This window comes from Phocoena phocoena, chromosome 17, assembly GCF_963924675.1.
Source record: "Phocoena phocoena chromosome 17, mPhoPho1.1, whole genome shotgun sequence".
Classification (NCBI taxonomy): domain Eukaryota; kingdom Metazoa; phylum Chordata; class Mammalia; order Artiodactyla; family Phocoenidae; genus Phocoena; species Phocoena phocoena.
Window position 1 is genome coordinate 62555765 of NC_089235.1, and position 19900 is coordinate 62575664.

Consider the following 19900-nt stretch of genomic DNA (forward strand, 5'->3'; position numbering starts at 1 on the left):
CTAGATCCCACATGCGTACCTCAACTAAGAGTTTGCATGCCACAACTAAGGAGCCTGCCTGCTGCAACTAAGACCCGGAGCAACCAAATAAATAAATAAATATTAAAAAAAAAAAAAAAGATTAACTGTATCTTTAGTAACTGAGCAAATGTCATTGTATTTAGGTTCTTAAAAAGTTCCCAGTCTATGTACAGCAACATTACATTAATCAGAATTGAATTCTCAGGGACTTCCCTGGAGGTCCAGTGGTTAAGACTCCGCGCTTCCAAGGCAGGGGGCACGGGTTCAGTCCCTGGTTGGGGAACTAAGATCCCACACGTGGCGTAGCCAAAAAATTTTTAAAAATTAAAAAATAGAAATAAAAAGTCCTGGGGATGTAATGTACAGCATGACGACTATAGTTAACAACACTATATTGTATATCAAAAAAAAAAAGAAAGAAATACAAAAGGTCAGTCTGATTGAGTTTTAAGTCACTTCCACGGTAAGAATGGAACTATTTAGAATAAACCATTCCAGGAAATCTGGTCACATCACATACTCCTTGAACTAAAGATGTTAGCTGTACAGGTAATAGAGCAATGGTGCTGCTACACTCATTTCCCCAGACACTGTACCACTAGCCTGATCAGAAAAAGTTCAACAGTGATTTTTTAAAAACTAAACTCACTTCTAGGTACAATGGAATATTACTCAGCCATAAAAAAGAATGAAATAATGCCATTTGCAGCAACATGGATGGATCTGGAGATTATCATACTAAGTGAAGTAAAGCAGACAGAGAAAGACAAATGCCATATGATATCACTTATATGTGGAATCTAAAAAAATGATACAAATGAACTTATTTACAAAACAGAAATAGACTCACAGACATAGAAAACAAACTAATGGTTACCAAGGGTAAAGGTGGCGGGGGGGAGGGATAAATGAGGAGGTCAGGATTAACATATACACATTACTATATATAAAATAGATAATCAACAAGGACCTACTGTATATAGCATAGGGAACTCTATTCGTACTCTGTAATAACCAATATGGGAAAAGACTCTGATAAAGAATAGATACATGTATAACTGAATCACTTTGCTGTACACCTGAAACTAACACAACATTGTAAATCAACTATACTCCAATATAAAATAAAAATTAAAAAATAAACTCATAAGATTGTTAAAATTTTTTAAAAATCAAAAAATTTTTCCAATTAAAATTAATAGGAATTATTGTTACATTCAATTACCACTTTTAAGTCATAAGCTCTATTGGCTAGGAGATGTAAATGATTTTATTTTGGTTGTATATATAAAGATTGCTTTTTATTTTAACAATGTGTTAAATATCCAAAAGAACAGTATAGTTTAGAAGGCTTAATATGAGCAAAATTCAGGACTGGAAATACTGAGGTCTATGGTTTAAGCCAACACTGTGTTGGTTGAAATGATGGAAAAGCTGGAACGTAAGCTTTCTCCCCAAGTCCAGCTAATAACTTCTGACTGTGAAGAGTAGCAAATTAAGTTAAATCTTCTACGAAAATGCCACATGACTAGACTAGACATCTTGAAGATGTCCAGGTCCCAGATCTTTATGGGTTTTGAAAAGGTAAAAATCCTTCTCCACCGTCTTTAACTAAGTCTCTGATCTGAAGCACATTTTATAAAGCCATAGGTAAAATTATTTTTCTCTGGGCGTTCATTTAACTAAAACCAAAAATCTGTACATTTTGGGGATGAGTAGCTTTTATATCGAAGGGCAAGCCGAAAGCTGAAATCCTTGCTGACTTCCAGAGCTATAGACTGAACAGGATGCTCACCGAGTCCCTTCTGCAGTGCTATCGTTCCTGGCACCCGTTTTCTTTTACAGAGCTGCATGGATTACCTATTAAACTCCCTAAATCTAATTCTACTTTCAGCAAAGACAATTCCAAGGCCAATCACGGTTGTCCTCAAGCCTTCTCACTTTCATCCTCATATTCTCTCTCTTTTGCAGGCACACTTCTAACAGCACACTCTGTAAAGAGAGTTAGACCAGGAACATAGGTTTTCATCATAAACGTCTGTTTTCAAGCGTTTACTGATGCTGAAACTTTCCACACTTAGTTTCTCTACAAAGGTGAGGGTTATGCTTAAAATAAAGCATTACTGATTTAACAAGTGAGGAGTAAAAAACATTTCTTTTTTGATTTTGTTTCATCAATCTGTGGATAATGTGAAGCAATTCTAAGTTGGAATTTTCTACATACCTAGTTTTTCCTAAGAAGAGCTCTCCTACAGAGTTTTGTATAAATGAAAATTAAAAGTTTCAAATGAACTGTTTTATTTTTACCCTACATAATGAAAAATTTCCATTACAGTGACAGCATTATAATTTCCATGATTATTGCGGTTTTGTAATGTGTTGGCAAAACTGCAATGACCATGGAAATAATTATTGACAGAATTAAAATAAGTTGACCATTTGAAAGCTACAATCTCAGGCAACTGAACTGTGAAAAAGAGATAAGTGCTATTGTTTTATCTTTGAGAAACAAATTCTAAGTGTGTACCCTACAGTCACCACTTGCCCATGGCAAATGCACATTTACTCTGTACCATCAAGAAACACAAGATAAAACCTTATAACATATTCTGACACAATTTACATATCCATGAGATGTAAAAACTACTAATACACCAAGTATACACACTAGTTTAAGAAGTGAGGTATATAGGCAATACTTCTCATATGAGAAAGTGGCTTTTAGTTATAAAACAATATTTATAGTTTCCTCATAAGTATTAGTTTCTTCTGGTCTACCTTTGTTTTAAAAATAAATAAACAACTAGCCTAACAAAATCTAGAGTATGCTGAAGTTAGCCCTGAGGGAATACAACTTTTTAAGTGATTGAAAATAACTTAAATGAAATCCCAACAACGGTAGCTGTTAACTGAGATTAAAATAATTTTGTTAATCAGCTACTGGGTTCAAAGCTTAGTTTGTCAATTGTTACTGTTGCTCAGAAGCTTTTTGTCTCTAACAGAAATGGTAAAGAACTTACACTGAACCAAAAGCTAGTAACAGTTGCAATTTAAAAATGTACATTTTTATACTATAAACATGTGTTAGGTTTTATTGCTAGGGAAACAAAAACCAAAGCAAGTTATTTTTGTTTGTATTTATTTATGGTGCAATCCAGGTACATGTGTTTCAGTCAAGTCTCTGCAGGTTCACCATCAGATCTATCTTGAATAATTTCCAATTACTACATTCCAAAGGAAGGTTATATTCTTGGCTTAGCTATTTTGAGTGGAACAAAAAGTATATTTTAAGTAGGTTCCTTCTCCAAAAGGAGAAAAAAATTTTTTTCTCATAAAAGCAAATCTATCAGTAATGAGGAATCTCACTTTCAAGGGATTGCACTGCATGGTGTATCAAATATTTTAATTGTAGTTCTAATGTATATACTATTTTACACTTGAACTTTATTAACACATAATATTAACAGATATAAGTTAACATAAGTTAACAGATATTGTGTGGCCACTAGTGAGGAAGGATCACAACTTTAATAAAGCATAAAGGAAAGCCTGTGTCTAATGTATATTCCTGCCAGAGGGAAATTTGGAATGAAAAGAAGGGGCAGGAAAATCCATTTCAAAACAGTAACTCAATAATGCATCAAGTGGCTCTAAATTTCACTAAAAGTCTCCTTAAAAATAATTATAGAAAAACCCTTTCTAATTCCATTAATATAATGAAGGCATTCAGTCACCTTCTAATTTGTTTTAAACGAACCAGTAATACCTTAGTAAAATGAACAGTTTGATCAGTACTCTTTGACTATAATAACATTAAATATAATTTGTTGTGAATGGTTATTTCATTATTATACTGCCTGGATTAACTGATTTAGACTACACTTTAGAATATTCATGATATATAACTCTACATGAATAATATGTGTTTGGTCACATAACTAACTAAATAGCACCTTTGGTATTTCCAGTTTAAAAAAAAAAAGTACCATATCCATCTTGGTTACGAATATAAGTTCAATTATGACAGAGTTTCTATGAGAAAATCAGATATGACATACTTGGATTTACAGAATAAAACTGATGTCATATCCTGCAGCCATTGAAGATCATGCTTGTGGGGAAAAAATCTTGTAAATTGGGAAAATGCAGTTGAGACCATATTTAAAGAAAAATCCTAATTTCCCAAATTTGTAAAACACAAACATACACACACATAAAAACTAACACAAAGAAACAAAAAAAACTAACACAAAGAAACAGGAAGTTAGCACACCAAAATGTTAAGTATGGTGAAATTATTTACTTATGTATATATCTTATTCTTATTTTCTACAATGAACATTTGGTAGTTTTTGTTGTTGCTGTTTTTTGCGGTACGTGGGCCTCTCACTGTTGTGGCCTCTCCTGTTTCGGAGCACAGGCTCTGGACGCACAGGCTCAGTGGCCATGGCTCACGGGCCTAGTCGCACCGCGGGATGCGGGATCTTCCCCGACCGGGGCACGAACCCGTGTCCGCTGCATCGGCAGGCGGACTCTCAACCACTGCGCCACCAGGGAAGCCCAAACATTTAGTAGTTTTAAAAAACCACCAAATTAAAATATTTTTCAACTGAATGCCTGAGTTTACTTTCCAAAGAGTATTATGTTTCAAGTAAATGTTATCTATTTTATGTGCAGTCTATATTATTGTGAATTTTTAGTAAAGAAAAGGTTCCAGGGTGGTAAATTTAAGCTAATAAATGATTTTTATAAGTTAGGGATTAATTTCAATTTGTGGCAAATTCCACATCTCTTTTAAGGAACTTGTAAAAATGTTAACATCTTCCTAGAAAAATGTTGTATGTTTATATGGACTGAGTTTTAAGGATAAATGTAAGTTCTATGTAGTTTAAGTAGGAAAAGGTACATTGGATATGTCTTGACTAAATGACCATGTAAATCTCTAAGAACAAGTTAAATTAAAATTATTTTTCCTAAAGTTTAAACATCATCAAAGTAGTTCAGAAGCTTCATTTCTCAGATGCCAAAGGAGGGAATAATTGTAACTATCATAGCATGTGGAACAAACTTTAAAACCTTTTATTTACTGATTTATCTAAATAAACCACTATATGATCTGGAGGAAAAAAATGAATTTAAATAAAAAGAATTAAAAACAGAATCTTAGGTTTTGACAAGAAGGCAAACTATTAAACAGGTATCTAAAAAGCAGCCAAGGAAAAGAGAAAAGCACTCCACACTTAATTCAGTCGTTAGAATCAAATCAGGTCACATGATGTATAGTTTCTCGTCCACAAGTATGTCAATGTCAAGCAATCAAAACCAGAACATAAGGGAATAATAGAAAACGCACTGCCTTATTTTAGAGAGAAATACTTAACATGAGAATGTATCCTAATAACTAGCTGATAAAAATATCAGACATCATAAAGCCAATTTTTTCAATTTTTCACATAGAGTTTGTTAATCACTTGTTTGATATCAACTGAAAAGCAGCCGGGTAATTCAGATGATACAGTGAACAGGAACAAAAACAATAAGGGTTTTTTAAGTTGGTCAATTTCACTGATTCTGACATGAAGAATTAGTATTAAATTGGAGCATTTTACTACCTTCATATGTTCTAAAAATTATTTCTAACCTCATTTATAAAAGCTGATAAAAGGATACTCTATTTCTTCATTTATTCACTCAATAAATATTTGCTGAGTGCCCACTTAATGAGCCAGTCACTGTGCTCAGACAACATACACGTCCCTCGTGGAGTCTCGTAAGGGAATGACGTTAAACGGGTAATCATGCATATATTTAATTACGTTAGAATAAATACAGTAAAAGAAAAGGAACATGTACAATGAGACCCTATAAAGGGGGCCTAACCCAGCTCAAGGATTATAGGAAGGACTTTTGGAGGAAGTTTCATTTAAATGCTTCATCATCTGCATTTCCTTGGCATCTGTCAAAAGCTATAGCACGTAGTATAAACTCAATAAGTTTGTAAAATGGAATTGAAGAATTGCTTTAATGGTAATTTTTCAAATGTGTGTCCTAGTGCTTATTATAGTGTCTTGCACATAAGAGTGTCTTGCACATAATACATATTTGTTGAATAAATAAATAAATTAATGAAGCAGTTTACTTTTGTGGAAAGAACACAGGTTTTGGAATCAGCTACAATTAGTTTCAAATTCAGGCTGTACTACAGACCAGCCAACCTTTGGCTTAGTCTTAAAAACAGGAATAATGTATTTTATCTTATTGGTAAGAGAATTAGGTACAATGTATGCAAACCACCTAGCACAGTGCGGGCCAACTGGAAAGTGTAAATGATCACTAATATTATTTTGCTCATTATATGCAGATTTAATTAAAGGTGAACCTTACACAAGTCAGCAAAGTCAAAAAGATTTAAACAGAATACCCTAAAGACCTCTGTGTGCAAAGAGTGAAGTTATATACACATACAATGAGAGTCAAGGATTAGATTCCTGGACATACTGGTAATCCTGGGAAGACTTAGGTTTTCACAAACCTATCTGGCCAAACAGCCCATCAAGAGATATGGATTTTCAGAGTACAATGGTTAAGTATCCTGTGGGAAGATTACCTGTCTTTTGTAGATCAAGTAACGAGGATGTGTGGCCCTCTCTAAACCTACTGTGTAAATTCTGTAAACATTTCTGAGGCCCTATCAGGTGAGGTACGGTTCTACGCACTGGTGATGTAACAATGAACAAAATGCAGCCCTTGCTTTTGAGGAGGTAAATGTGGTAAAGACAGAGCTACATGGCAGGTGCTACAGCAGAAGATGGTTGAGCACTTAGTCTGCTCTTGATGTTTAGGTGAGGCTTCTTAAAGGAGACTGACATCTGAACTAAGGCCTAAAGAATGAGTAAGAGTTATTCCAGAGGAGGAGGAGGAGGAGGTGAGGGACGTGTTGTTTTAGGCAGAGGTAACAGCAGGACAAAGTCATGGAAAAGTTAAATTGCATAAAAAGGGTGCCAAGCTTACACAGTCTGCTATGCTAGACCAGCACGGTGGAGTGAGAATTTAAGCTGATGAGGTTACAAAGAGCCTGGTAGGCCAGGCAAAACAGCCTGGAAACAATTAGATAGGACAGTATGTCAAAGCAAAGCAGCTTTCTGGCTCATAGGTAGAGGAAATTGTAATAGAGGAGAGCAAAAGTGTTTTTTTATTTTGTTTTTCTATTTGGATTGACTATAAGTATCCAGAACTAATGACTTTCATTAGATCATATTCTTGGCTTAGTGAAGCAATCTGAAAAAACAGAGAATCACTTTGTTTTAGGTAAGAACAATTCATTTATTATCCCAAGAGACTATAATCAATCCAAGTTGTGTCATCCCAAACAAAATATCTGATAATTTATAGGCATCTATGAACATCCTTGCACTTACCTAGCAAGGTCTTAAGACCCCGAGACTTTTGGTTCTACCATCTACGTCTAGAGTTTATTTGTAGGTAGAAGCTGCAAAGAGTATCCGAGAGAGTGAAAAGAAGTTCATTCTTCCTACCCTCAAGGATCTTATCATTTGGATATGAAAACAGGAGATACTAAACTCAGGTTAAAAAACAAAAATAGGAAGGAAAAGAAAGACTTACGGAGACCAAACTCTTGGGAAAGCCTCTATTTCTTCTTGTGTGTACTCATCTAGACGTCTGGGCACTTTTCGTGGTTGAGGAAGCTCTTCCACTAAATTCTTAAGAATATCTTCTGGTATATCCTAGAGTAAATAAAAATTTAGGCTTAATTTTCTTAAAATATATTCCCTAGTAATAAATTAGTAATTCTTAGTATTAAAAAATAATAAAAGAATGTTTATAAGATGAGAACAACACAATCTTCAAATTAAAACTTTGTAAAAATCCCTGAAAAATACATTAAATCAGTGACATAAGTAATCTCATTACAGTAATACATTCTATATTTTAATCTTGACAAACCTATTCCTAATGATACATTAGATGTCTTCAATTTTGACAAGTATCTGGTCAATAAATTCTACTTTTTCTGAATATTGTTACATTTTTCCCCTCCTTTCAACTGCAAAAGGCACTGCTTTGGCTCATTTTCACAATGTTTCATCTGATGAGTGTATGCACAAGGTCTGTTGCTTCCAGTGCCACAACCTTTTTCAATTAATGCTCCATGTTGTTGCCAAAAAAAACTTTCAAAAATGAAAATCTGCTGGATCTTTGAGTCATTTAGCCAACAAGCATTTACTGAACTCCTTCTATGAACTAGAAATTGTGCTAGGTGCTGAGTATATAAAGGAAAATAAAAAGATCATGGCTTCTAAAGGCTTGCAGTTTTAAAGAAGTCACCCCTTAGCTAAAAATCTCTCAGGATGAAGTTCTAACTCCTTAGCTAAACCAGGAAGCACACCTCTCCAACTTCACCCCTCCACAAATGCCCATGGCTTCTGAGTAAACAACCTCCTCACCTTTCAGGCGTTGGCCTACACTCAAATCCCGGTGCCTTTATTAATGGCACTTGCCCAGAACTATCTTCCCCTGGAAATATATCCAAATGTTCAGAAAAATAAAAGGAAAGGTAAAATATGAGAAAGCCTGAACTTGGGTAACGAAAAGCAAGCTGAGGAGTAAAGCATACATTTGAGAGGTATCTTAGAAGAACAGGAAGTGGACTAAATAAAGGGAATGATAAGATGAAGAGCATGAATAACCAAAAGAATTAACATTTATACTGTGCTCATGGAACAAAAATAAGGGAAAGAGAATTATATTGTGGATCTGAATGATCAGTTAATTTTGGAGAGTCTATCAAAAAAAATAGTAAGATATCGATATGGAAGTGTCCTATGGGCATTTCCCCAGGGATCGTAGATAGAATTCCCTCTTTTCATTTTAGTGTGTTCCTAAACGTTTTCAGAAAAGAAGGATGATTATACAGTAAATTACAGTTGTCTGCAGAGAGTAATAGTATAATTGGGAATCAAATATCTGGGCAGGGTCATGGCATCAAATAAGCTATTCAAGATGTCAAGAATCAAAATACGATTTAAAAATAATTTTAGAGAATCACAGAGCTCTACTGCACTATAAACTCATTCTAAAACCTAATATGGCAAAAATTTAAAAATATTTTTTAAAATTTAAAATGACTTTAAAATTATGGTTTGGATAGGCTGGGTCACTATCAACATATACAAAACACAATAAATACTATTGAGAAGTGTTTCTTCACTGAAAAGTATTTGAAAAATATTTAAATTCCCTTCCCAGCATATTCAAATATGCAAATGTAAGCACACAGAATCAGAACAAGCAGAGAAAGTCTGGACACATGAAATACCGTTAAGGGTCCTTATTGTTTACTTACTAAAGAAGTCTATCTGCCAGTTTGGTATTCACGAAAATTTATGACTATTTCACACTTCTTTGGGAAGCCATTAAAAAAAATCCTTAGCTTGTATTTGCAAAGACAATTTTAAAAGTTGCCAACTGCTCACTCAGCATAGAGAGTTTGGGACATAGTGGGTTCCTGGTAAATGTTTGCTGAATTGAATAGAATTTTGACTGAAATGAGCTTACCAAATTTCACCACTATTAAAGGAATCCCCTGAAAGAATGGACAAAATCAATGCAAAGTTAGGAATTAAAGATGCTGACTAGGCATTACACATGAAACCGGAAAAACTTTCTTTTTATGCGTGTATGTCCTCTGCACAGAGCAGGCGGTGAACCTGAGGGAAATAAGGAAAAGAATAAAAGTAGAAAAAAGAAGCACAGGGGCGAGGTGATCATTTACTTTTTTGAAATTTTTCCTCTTTATACTTTTTTTTTTTTTGACCGTGCCACGCAGCTTGCAGGATCTTAGTTCCCTGACCAGGGATCAAACCCGGGCCCTAGGCAGTGGAAGCGTGGAGGCCTGACCAGGGATCAAACCCGGGCCCTAGGCAGTGGAAGCGTGGAGGCCTAACCACTGGACCACCAGGGAACTCCCACTTTTTTGCAAGTTTTAAAGGAATTTCAAATCTACCGAAAAGTTGCCAAAATGAGTGAACACTCATCTAACCTTCACCTAAATTCACTGACTGTTCAAATAGGACATGATTGCTCTCTCTCTTTTTATCTATTCATAAACACATACACCAAAAACATTCTTTTTGACTGCACCATTTGAGAGTAGTCTGCAAATATTTCATCCCTAAATATTTCAGCATATATATTTCCTAAATATAAGAATTGTCTCCGATGTAACCACATTACAAATTCATGTTCAGGAAAACTAACATTGATGAAACACCTTTTACTCTAATATACAGTGTATATTCAAATTTCCCAAATTGAATTTTTCCAATCCAAGGTCAAGGATCACATGCTACAGCTATTATGTTATTATGTTGGTTAACATACATAATATATTTGGTCTAGTTTCCTTTAATCTGAAGAGTTTCCTTGTTTTATCTCTTTTATGAAATTAACATTTTTGAAGAGGCCAGGCTGATTATGTTGCAGAATGTCCTTTTTTGGGATTTGTAGGACTCTCTCCTCATCGTTAGATTTAGGTTAAACATGTCTGACAGGACACTATGTAGTTTATGCCGGGTCTTCAGTGCTTCATTCATAGCAGGAGGCACGTGATGTCAGTTTGTCCCATATTGATGATATATTTAATATCTTGGTTATGAGTGGTGGTTCACCGGATGGCTTTAACGTAAAAGTATCTTTTCTCTTTTTAAATAGTAAGTACTCGGTGACATGATGTTTTGAAACTGTGTGAATATCCTGTTCTCTAATGCTTTACTCAATAGATCCAGAATATGCTGATAATGGTGGCTTTTCTAATTCAGTATTATTTCTACATTTTTTAGATGACATTCTTCTCTAAAGAAGAGCTTTTCCTTCTCCAGAAAGAAGGGAAATTATAATCAGTTAAAAATAATTTTGGGACTGTCATTGTGGGCTCATAGATTTTTGTTTTCTATTCAAGGTAATCCACCATTATGATCATTCAAGGCTCACACAGTCCATATTTGGTCAGTGGGCACCACTTCAAGCTGCCTCCTGTGTTCTCTTGATATTTCTCCATCGGGTTTTGATCACTGTCTTACTTTCTGTTACTTATTATTTTACTATTATAAACAATGCAGAAATAATAATCTTGTGCATGTGTGCACTCCAAAATAACCTTCTTCTTTGTTCCAGACCTAGAAACAACATTTCTAAGAAGAACCACATTCCTTTTAATAGGGAATAGCACTTAGAAAACACAATCTGTGCACTAGTTCTGCTTACTTCTATTGGTATTGTCCTTTTATTTTTTGAATATATAAAACCTCAACATGATAAAAAAGTTAAAGTAAAAAAAAAAAAATCTAAAAGGTATTCTCCAAAAATCTCGTTCTCTTCCCTACTCCTTTCATCTTTTTGTGCCCATCATCTAGTAAGTAACCAACTTCATTTTCTCATTTATTCTTCTGTGTTTCTTTACGCAAAAAGAAGAGAGATAAATATATATGTGTGTATGTAAACATACATATGTATAAATGCATATAAAGGGTAGTATGCTATCTATATTCTTTTCCACTTTGCTTTTTTAAACTTAGCAATACATCCTGGAAAGGATTACTTATCATCACAATGATATCTGTCATTCCTTTTTTATAATTGCATAGTACTCAATTGAATAGATATAGCATAATTTAGCCAATTTCCTATGAATAAGCATTTATTTATTTCTATTACTTTACTATTGTAGATAATGTGGAAACAATAATCTTGTATATGTGTATCTTCAGGGTAAATTGCTATAAATAAGATAGCCGGATCAAGCATGGATCTCCTTATGTATGTATTTTTGTTAAATGTTACCTAATTCCCCGATTCCTTGTGGGTTGCACCATTTTGTACTGCTACCAGCAATGTCTGAGTGCCTGTTTCCCCATGGTCATGACAGTAAAAAATCTAGCAATCCATTTTTGGAGAAATGGGCTCATTTATTTAATAGCCTGAAATTATTTAAGTAATTTATGCTGAAATGTATCTACCTTATAACTGGTAAAAATAACATGACTATTTTTTTGTTCCTTGTAGAAATTATGGTTCCTAAAAGCATATGAAAGTATAATCAGAAACAGGAGTTTTAAAATTCTTGTGATTTCATGCCCAAGGTCATTTATCCTTATATAATGATACTGCTCCCATACTTGTTACCTCGGAGGTAAAGTGAATAGTGGGAAATTGTTCTACTCATTCGTGCAAAGTAAAGGTAATAAATTAGCCACTTTGATAAAAGCCTGAATAATTTACTCATGCATTATTTAAACTAACAACAGAACATACAAGTGTCTTGAACAGTTGTATAACTTTATAGTCTGGAATGAATTCTACCTTATTCCTCTAGTAGGAACTAGAAAAACAACAATTATAACCCATAATATTGAGAGCAACTAGAACTTACTGTTCCAGGGCCTGGTCTAAGTACTCTACAAATGTTATCTCATCTAACCCTTACAGCAATCTTATGAAGTAGGTACTATTATTATGCCCATTTCACAGATGAGAAAACAGAGATAATAATGGCCATGAAGTCAGTAGATGGTGGGGGCATGTATTCAAACTCAGGCAGTCTGATTCCATGGCCTGGACTCAACTATTTTATTATAGAACCTCTAGTGTTTCATTATATTATACCAGAGAGAAAAACCAAGTACTTATACCAGTACAATAGTTATGGATAAAAATGTCTATTTTTATTTTCAAGTACTTTTTAGTTGAACAAATTCTGAGTAGGAATAAGTATTCTCAGGTTAAATCATGGGAAATAATTAGCAAACAAAGCCGAGCTATTAATCTATGATTCATAGAAGCTACAGGTCACAAAAAAAGTAAACTAAATTCATACTTTTTTGTAGTTCATGAAATTATCTATGAGTACCCTCAATTTAACAGGGGCTCTAATTATAGTTTCTTATTCCAAACAAAGTAGACTATAGTTCCTTTTTCCAAAGAAAGCAGTTATTAAAATGAAAATATAGAACTTACAGACTTTTGGTTTTTAGTCCAATGATGGCTCACTTTATGATTTAAGATAGAAGCAATTGTTATTATCGTGCATTCACTATAAAATGCAAAAAATATTTCAGAAGCTGACATAAAATTACTGAAAATACAACAATTTTTAAAATGAGAAAACATTTAATTAAAAATTTAAGAAAGCAGCTCAGTATCAAAAAAACAAACAACCCAATCCAAAAATGGGCAGAAGATCGAAACAGACATTTCTCCAAAGACGACATACAGACTGCCAACAAACACATGAAAGAATGCTCAACATCGTTAATCATTAGAGAAATGCAAATCAAAACTGCAATGAGATATCATCTCACACCGGTCAGAATGGCCATCATCAAAGAATCTACAAACAATAAATGCTGGAGAGGGTGTGGAGAAAAGGGAACCCTCTTGCACTGTTGGTGGGAATGTAAATTGATACAGCCACTATGGAGAACAGTATGCAGGTTCCTTAGAAAACTAAAAATAGAACTACCATACGATGCAGCAATCGACTACTGGGCATATACCCTGAGAAAACCATAATTCAAAATGAGTCATGTACCACAATGTTCATTGCAGCTCTATTTACAATAGCCAGGACATGGAAGCAACCTAAGTGTCCGTCGACAGATGAATGGATAAAGAAGATGTGGCACATATATACAATGGAATATTACTCAGCCATAAAGAGAAATGAAATTGAGTTATTTGTAGTGAGGTAGATGGAACTAGAGTCTGTCATACAGAGTGAAGTAAGTCAAAGAGAAAAACAAATACCACATGCTAACACATATATACAGAATCTAAAAAAAAAAAAATGGTCATGAAGAACCTAGGGGCAAGATGGGAATAAGGACGCAGACCTACTAGAGAATGGACTTGAGGACAGAGGGAGGGGGAAGGGTAAGCTGGGACGAAGTGAGAGAGTGGCATGGACATATATACAGTACCAAATGTAAAACAGATAGCTAGTGGGAAGCAGCCGCATAGCACAGGGAGATCAGCTCGGTGATTTGTGACCACCTAGAGGGGTGGGATAGGGAGGGTGGGAGGGAGGGAGGGAGACGCAAGAGGGAAGAGATATGGGATATATGTATATGTATAACGGATTCACTTTTTTATAAAGCAGAAACTAACACACTATTGTAAAGCAATTATACTCCAATAAAGATGTTAAAAAAAATTTAAGAAAGTATCATCAGTGACTTACTTCATCTGGGAAAAGATGCAACCTCTGCATCAGAGTTCTTCGGTGAAGGTTTTTTGGCAGCATGCCATAAATAGCTAGTTTAACAATCTGAAAAACAGATACACGGGGGACTCAATAAGAAAAATGTGCTGGAGATATAAACACAATAAGAGATAGTGATGAAAACGAGTGGGCTACAATTCAATATGAATATGAAAGAAATGAAACTGAGACCTAAGCAGATACGTGGCAGTAACAGAAAAGTAACTTTTATTATTTTGTACATTACTATTTTCTTTCGAATCTGTTTATTTTTATTTAGAAAAGGGACAAAAGGAAGAGGTAACAGATAACTTGTGTGTCAATTTTAGATAGAATTAGAAAAAATTATTTAAGCTTATACAAGAACCTGTGGCTCAAATAATCTATTACAGGGCTTCCCTGGTGGTGCAGTGGTTAAGAATCTGCCTGCCAGTGCAGGGGACACCGGTTCCATCCGTGGTCCAGGAAGGTCCCACATGTTGTGGAGCAACTAAGCTCATGTGCCACAACTACCGAGCCTGCTCTCTAGAACCTGCGAGCCACAACTATTGAAGCCCACGTGCTGCAACTACTGAAGCCTGCGTGCCTAGAGCCCGTGCTCCACAACAAGAGAAGCCACCACAGTGAGAAGCCTGCGTACCGCAACGAAGCCCCAATGCAGCCAAAAATAAATAATTTTAAAAATTTTATTTAAAAAATAATAACCTATTACATACAGGTTACAGCAGATCCTAGGGAGGCTTAATCTCGTTTCCTCCAGGTGGGAGATCAGGTTTCCAATTCATAAACTGTGCCTGACCATACAGTCATGTGACTGACTCTGTAAGTCACCAATCTGTAACAATGGTAATGGCTAGCACTCACTGAAAACTTACTGTGTGTACAGCAGTCGCTGCATTACATTTGTTATCTTGCTTACGATACTAAGTCCCACTTCACAGATGAGGAAACAAATTTAGTGAGGTTACAGAACCGCCCCCCGCCCCCCCGCCTATTTCATGTATCTATTAAGCGGTGGTGCTGGATTCAATCCAGGTAGGTTTACTCCCAGAACAGACATACAGGACATGCAAACACACCTATAATGTGTTTCTCTCTGTAACTTTTCAAGAAGACAAAGTCCCTTCTCCCTGTCATACCCACTCGCAAGATGGCAAACTAACCTTTTCATGATTTACTTTTCCCCTTGTTAAGGTTATCCTCACTGTTGGTCTGAATGTGATTTTATGTATGTTTTGTCAAGAGAAAGGCACTCAGTGTCACCTTGTGCTCCATAATTTCCTGGGGGCCTCCTGGTATACAGTGTATACAAATATACTGCAAAAGCTTCATAAAACTAAGACATTTGGAGAGTCAAACTGATTTTTTCCATCTGTACTCATATTTCAAGGCTATCATTTGGCATGTATGAAACTAAACCCATTAAAACAATACACATTGGAATAGGATTGCACTACAAGAGGATTTCCTGATCCTTTTATTTTCTCATCACATCAGACTACCTCACTATGTACTAAAGCTAATGGCATCCCATATATATTTTCCATCTATTTTCTGTGTTAGTGCTGTTGAGACTTTATGTTCTGGAGACTATTTAAATACAGACTTACATTGTTAAAATTAAAAGCAATTAGAAATTCAGTTCCTGAATCACATAAGCCACACTTCAAGTGGTCAGACAAAGAACATTTCCATCATAGCAGAAATTTCTCCTGGGCAGCACTGATATTAGTCTTTAAAATTTTTAATGTTTTAAAAGTCTTTAGTAGAAAGTGACAATGTTAACTACTCAGCATCTTGTCTAGATAAGCAAGTCACATCTTCTGTCATTATATCATCCTAACAGCAATTCTGTTGCATTAGTAGGGTTACCTGGCATTTGGTTTTCATGTTCTTAAAAACATTTAGTTGTGTTTACTTGAATTAACAAGTTGGTATTTTTAAAATATGCCCTATTAAAAAATGCAAACGTAACACTCAAATTAGAGAAAGCTGGAAAGTATGAAAGGGTTACAAGCTGCCAGGTGAGAGATAAAGGGGATGATAGACATACAAATATACATACCCCAAAAATAAATGTGATACAACTTGCATATGCAATGAAGTAATTCTAGCTGTACAGACTTAAGCATAAACTCTAAGGAATTCAGAAAGTGAGAAAGATAGAACAAGGTAAGGTTAATAGGTATTAAATACTTTCCGCATCTAATCTGTAACCCAGGCACGTGACATTTGTTTCACATAAAGTGTCTTTATAAACTATAGGAGAGGGAATAAACATAAGAAAGGAACCATATTAGAAGAAAAATACAAGAACACAGAGACTCTTAAGGAAACTAAAATGTATGAGAGAGGGAGAAAGGATATAAGGAAAGGGCTGAATCAATATATTTATTTGAGTTTAGAATTAGTGATCTTCTATGTAATTATAAAAATATATTGAAATATTTAAAAGCCTACTATTTAAATATGTTAATCAATGTACTTTACAAGTAATATTCCAAGATCGTACTAATAATCAGAAGGATGCTTCATGAAACAAATTCTCCTAAAAGCCACATATACCAAGTACTGATAAGCAAATTATGTCTGCTGGAAGAAGACCTACTGTTCCAGAAAAACACTGAGTGTTTCAATTGGAAGTAAAATAACTGACCTCTTCTTAACGTCATTCTCTTTAGAAACACAATCAAAATTAAGACTTAAAAAAAATTAAGATCTTTTAATGAGGTAAAAATTCAAATGGATTTAACTCTAAATATTTCCCAAGCCGTCAACAAACATTTTACAATGCATTTCAATCTTTGTTCATAAAAAATAATTTGAAACAAATTCTTAACATCAAAAGTTGGACTATACTGCCACCTAGTGTATAGTTAGCATACCTGAATAAACTAGAAACTAATTTTAAAAACATTGAAACATATTTATAAGTATTAAAACTATAATTTGTTGTAAAAGTTGCGGTATATATTACCAGTAGCCCTAACAACTTTTTACTACTATTAATAGTCAAAATAGGATATTTTATTTTGACCCGTGATAATCTAAAGACACATGAATTATAAAGCAGAACATTAAATATTTCTTAGGAGGCAATTTCTGAGCATATTTTTATAATTATGAAAAGTAAAAATAAACAGTAAAGCATGGAACGTCTAAATGTCATGTCAGACCTTATAATAATAAACATGCCCTTCCCCACCACCACCTTTTGCCAAGAAAATTATAGGCAGTACAACACCAAACAAATGGTTGCATCCTGACAATAGACATTTATTTTTATTCACCATTTTAGGAAAGTAAAAAGGAGTGTCTTCACAGTCTAACACTTTGCTCATTTAAGTAATAAGCTAAAAAAGGTCCCAATGGGGAAAATGCTACCAAATCTAGGAGTACAGTTTAAAGACTAGCTTATCAAGAGTTAAGGAAGAAAAAATAAAACTGTGAAATGGCAAAAGGAGGATCTGCTTTTAGCAATACTGAGGACAAGCATTTGGATTAGAAATTTCTCCCAGTATATAACTCTAATGATAACAATAATAAACATTAGTGAAGTTAACAGGATTGCTTTTTAAATCTTTTTAAAAGCATGGAACTGACTAGAGGCCAAAAGTAAAAGAAAGGACAAAAGAGTCCTAGGGCTGGCATTGGCCTTGAGGGCATCAGTTTAGTGCAGGGCTTGGGTTTTACAGGACTATGACTTCGGGGTTAGGAGGTAGGATCAAGATGATCTCATAAACCCAGCTTCTCAACAGAAAGGCAATACTCAGGGTGCTGAGTGAGGAAATGAAAAAACAAAAGTCTTTCCTGAGAGATAACTGCTGAACTATGAACCTGACCTTACAAGGCCCCAAATTCACCCTTTTTATGTGGACCAAAATCCAGGGGTCGAAAGTATAGCTTAAAGAGGTCTTAGGATGCCATATATATACATATATATATGTATATATATAGGTATATACATATATATGGCCCCATGTACCTGCCAGAAGCTAAGTAAATCTTTTTTGAAGAAATTCATTTTTAACGTAGGTCTCAAAAATTCCCAGAGATGAAGTTCCAAGGTACATATACTTTCCAAGTATCCTGAACAGAAACAATAAATTGCAAACCCACAAAGACCACAAATATCAGAATCAGACATAAATGCTAAGAATTACGTTTAATATCTTTAAAGAAATATAAGAGGGAACCAAAGTATGACAAAGGGAACAGACGACTGTCAAAACCGACCAGCAAATTTGAAAAAGAAACAAACAGTAAAAGCTTCAAGAAAAGGAAAAAAATACAATAATTGAAGTTATTTGTGTATGTATGTATAATCTGATTTCCAAAGGGAAAGGACAGAGAATAAAGGGAGCCGATATTAGAAGATACACAGAAGAGCTGACGAATTTTCGGAAGACACCAATCCACAAGCAAAACAAATGACAAAGCTCAAAAGGAAACATATAAAAACCAAAGCCGACGAAAAGATCTTAAAAGTATTCAGAAAGAAAAGACAGGATACACACAAAGAAACAATTAAAGTGACATCTGATATCAACAGTAATAATGGACACTAAAATCTATGTGAATCATAGTTTCAAAAGGCTGAGAGAAAAAAATCGGTTATCCTAGAATTGCATATAAAAGCAAAACTATCTTTCAAGAATGAAGGCAAAAATATAGCTTCAGACAGAAAAGGAGAGTTCACTATTCAGAATGTTATGATAGGAATGTCAACAAGAAGTACTTCGAGGAGAAGGACATTGATCCCAGTTACAAGAAGCAATCGTAAGCAAAGAAGACCATAAAGAATCAGTAACAGTATAAGACAATAACAAGAATGCTGAATTTTAAGAGTTTTTAAAAATCTTGAACAGAGAAAACATACAGGTTGAAAGGTATTAATAAGTATTAATAATCTTCTAGGGGCCTTGATTTGATTTTGAGGAAAGTAAAGATATTGATTAATCCTAGACTTCTAATAAGCAAACTCAGTCAAACCAAAAGAAGGCAAGAAAGAAGGGGATAAAAAAAGAAAATAAAATCTAGCTCAGTAAAGTTTAAAATTAAACTGTAAAATGATATATGAGGCAAACAAAATTAAAAAACTGGTTGATATAGCTATATTAATATATAAAAAGAACAGACCTCAAGTTGAAAAGCATTATTGGAGATAAAGAGAGTCAGTATATGCCTTGATCAATTCCTTAAGAAGATTATAATCCCAAACTTAAGTTAATTCATCTAGCACTAAATCTTCAAAACATACAGAACAAAAAACTGACAGAACTACAAGGAAAAATTAATAAATCCACAAGTGAGATTTTAACATAACTCAGGTAATCAGTAAATCAAATGAACAACAACAACGAAAAAGTCAGTGAGAATATAAGATTGGAACAACATACTTAGCATATTTGATATAATGGTAATATAAACATATATACACACATACAAACATACATCTGTCTCCCCCAAACATTTTCAGCAATCATATCATATTCTAGGTGATCAGGTAGATGTTAAGAAATTAAAAAGAAAAGCATCAAAATTCTTTGACTAAATGCAAAACATACTAATTAGAAAACATAGAATTGAATGATAACGAAATAA

At 34.3% G+C, this 19900-nt stretch overlaps 1 protein-coding gene across 1 annotated transcript in view; it reads right to left on the reverse strand.

Moving 5' to 3' along the window:
- The window catches only part of MRPL13 (mitochondrial ribosomal protein L13), a 35186-nt gene that overhangs the window by 4028 nt on the left and 11258 nt on the right, over nt 1–19900 (reverse strand). The window contains exons 5-6 of the mRNA XM_065895532.1: nt 14276–14362; nt 7645–7766 (exon numbers count right to left, since the gene is read on the reverse strand). Coding sequence (XP_065751604.1) covers nt 7645–7766; nt 14276–14362 — 209 coding nt within the window. The remainder of the gene's footprint in view (nt 1–7644; nt 7767–14275; nt 14363–19900) is intronic.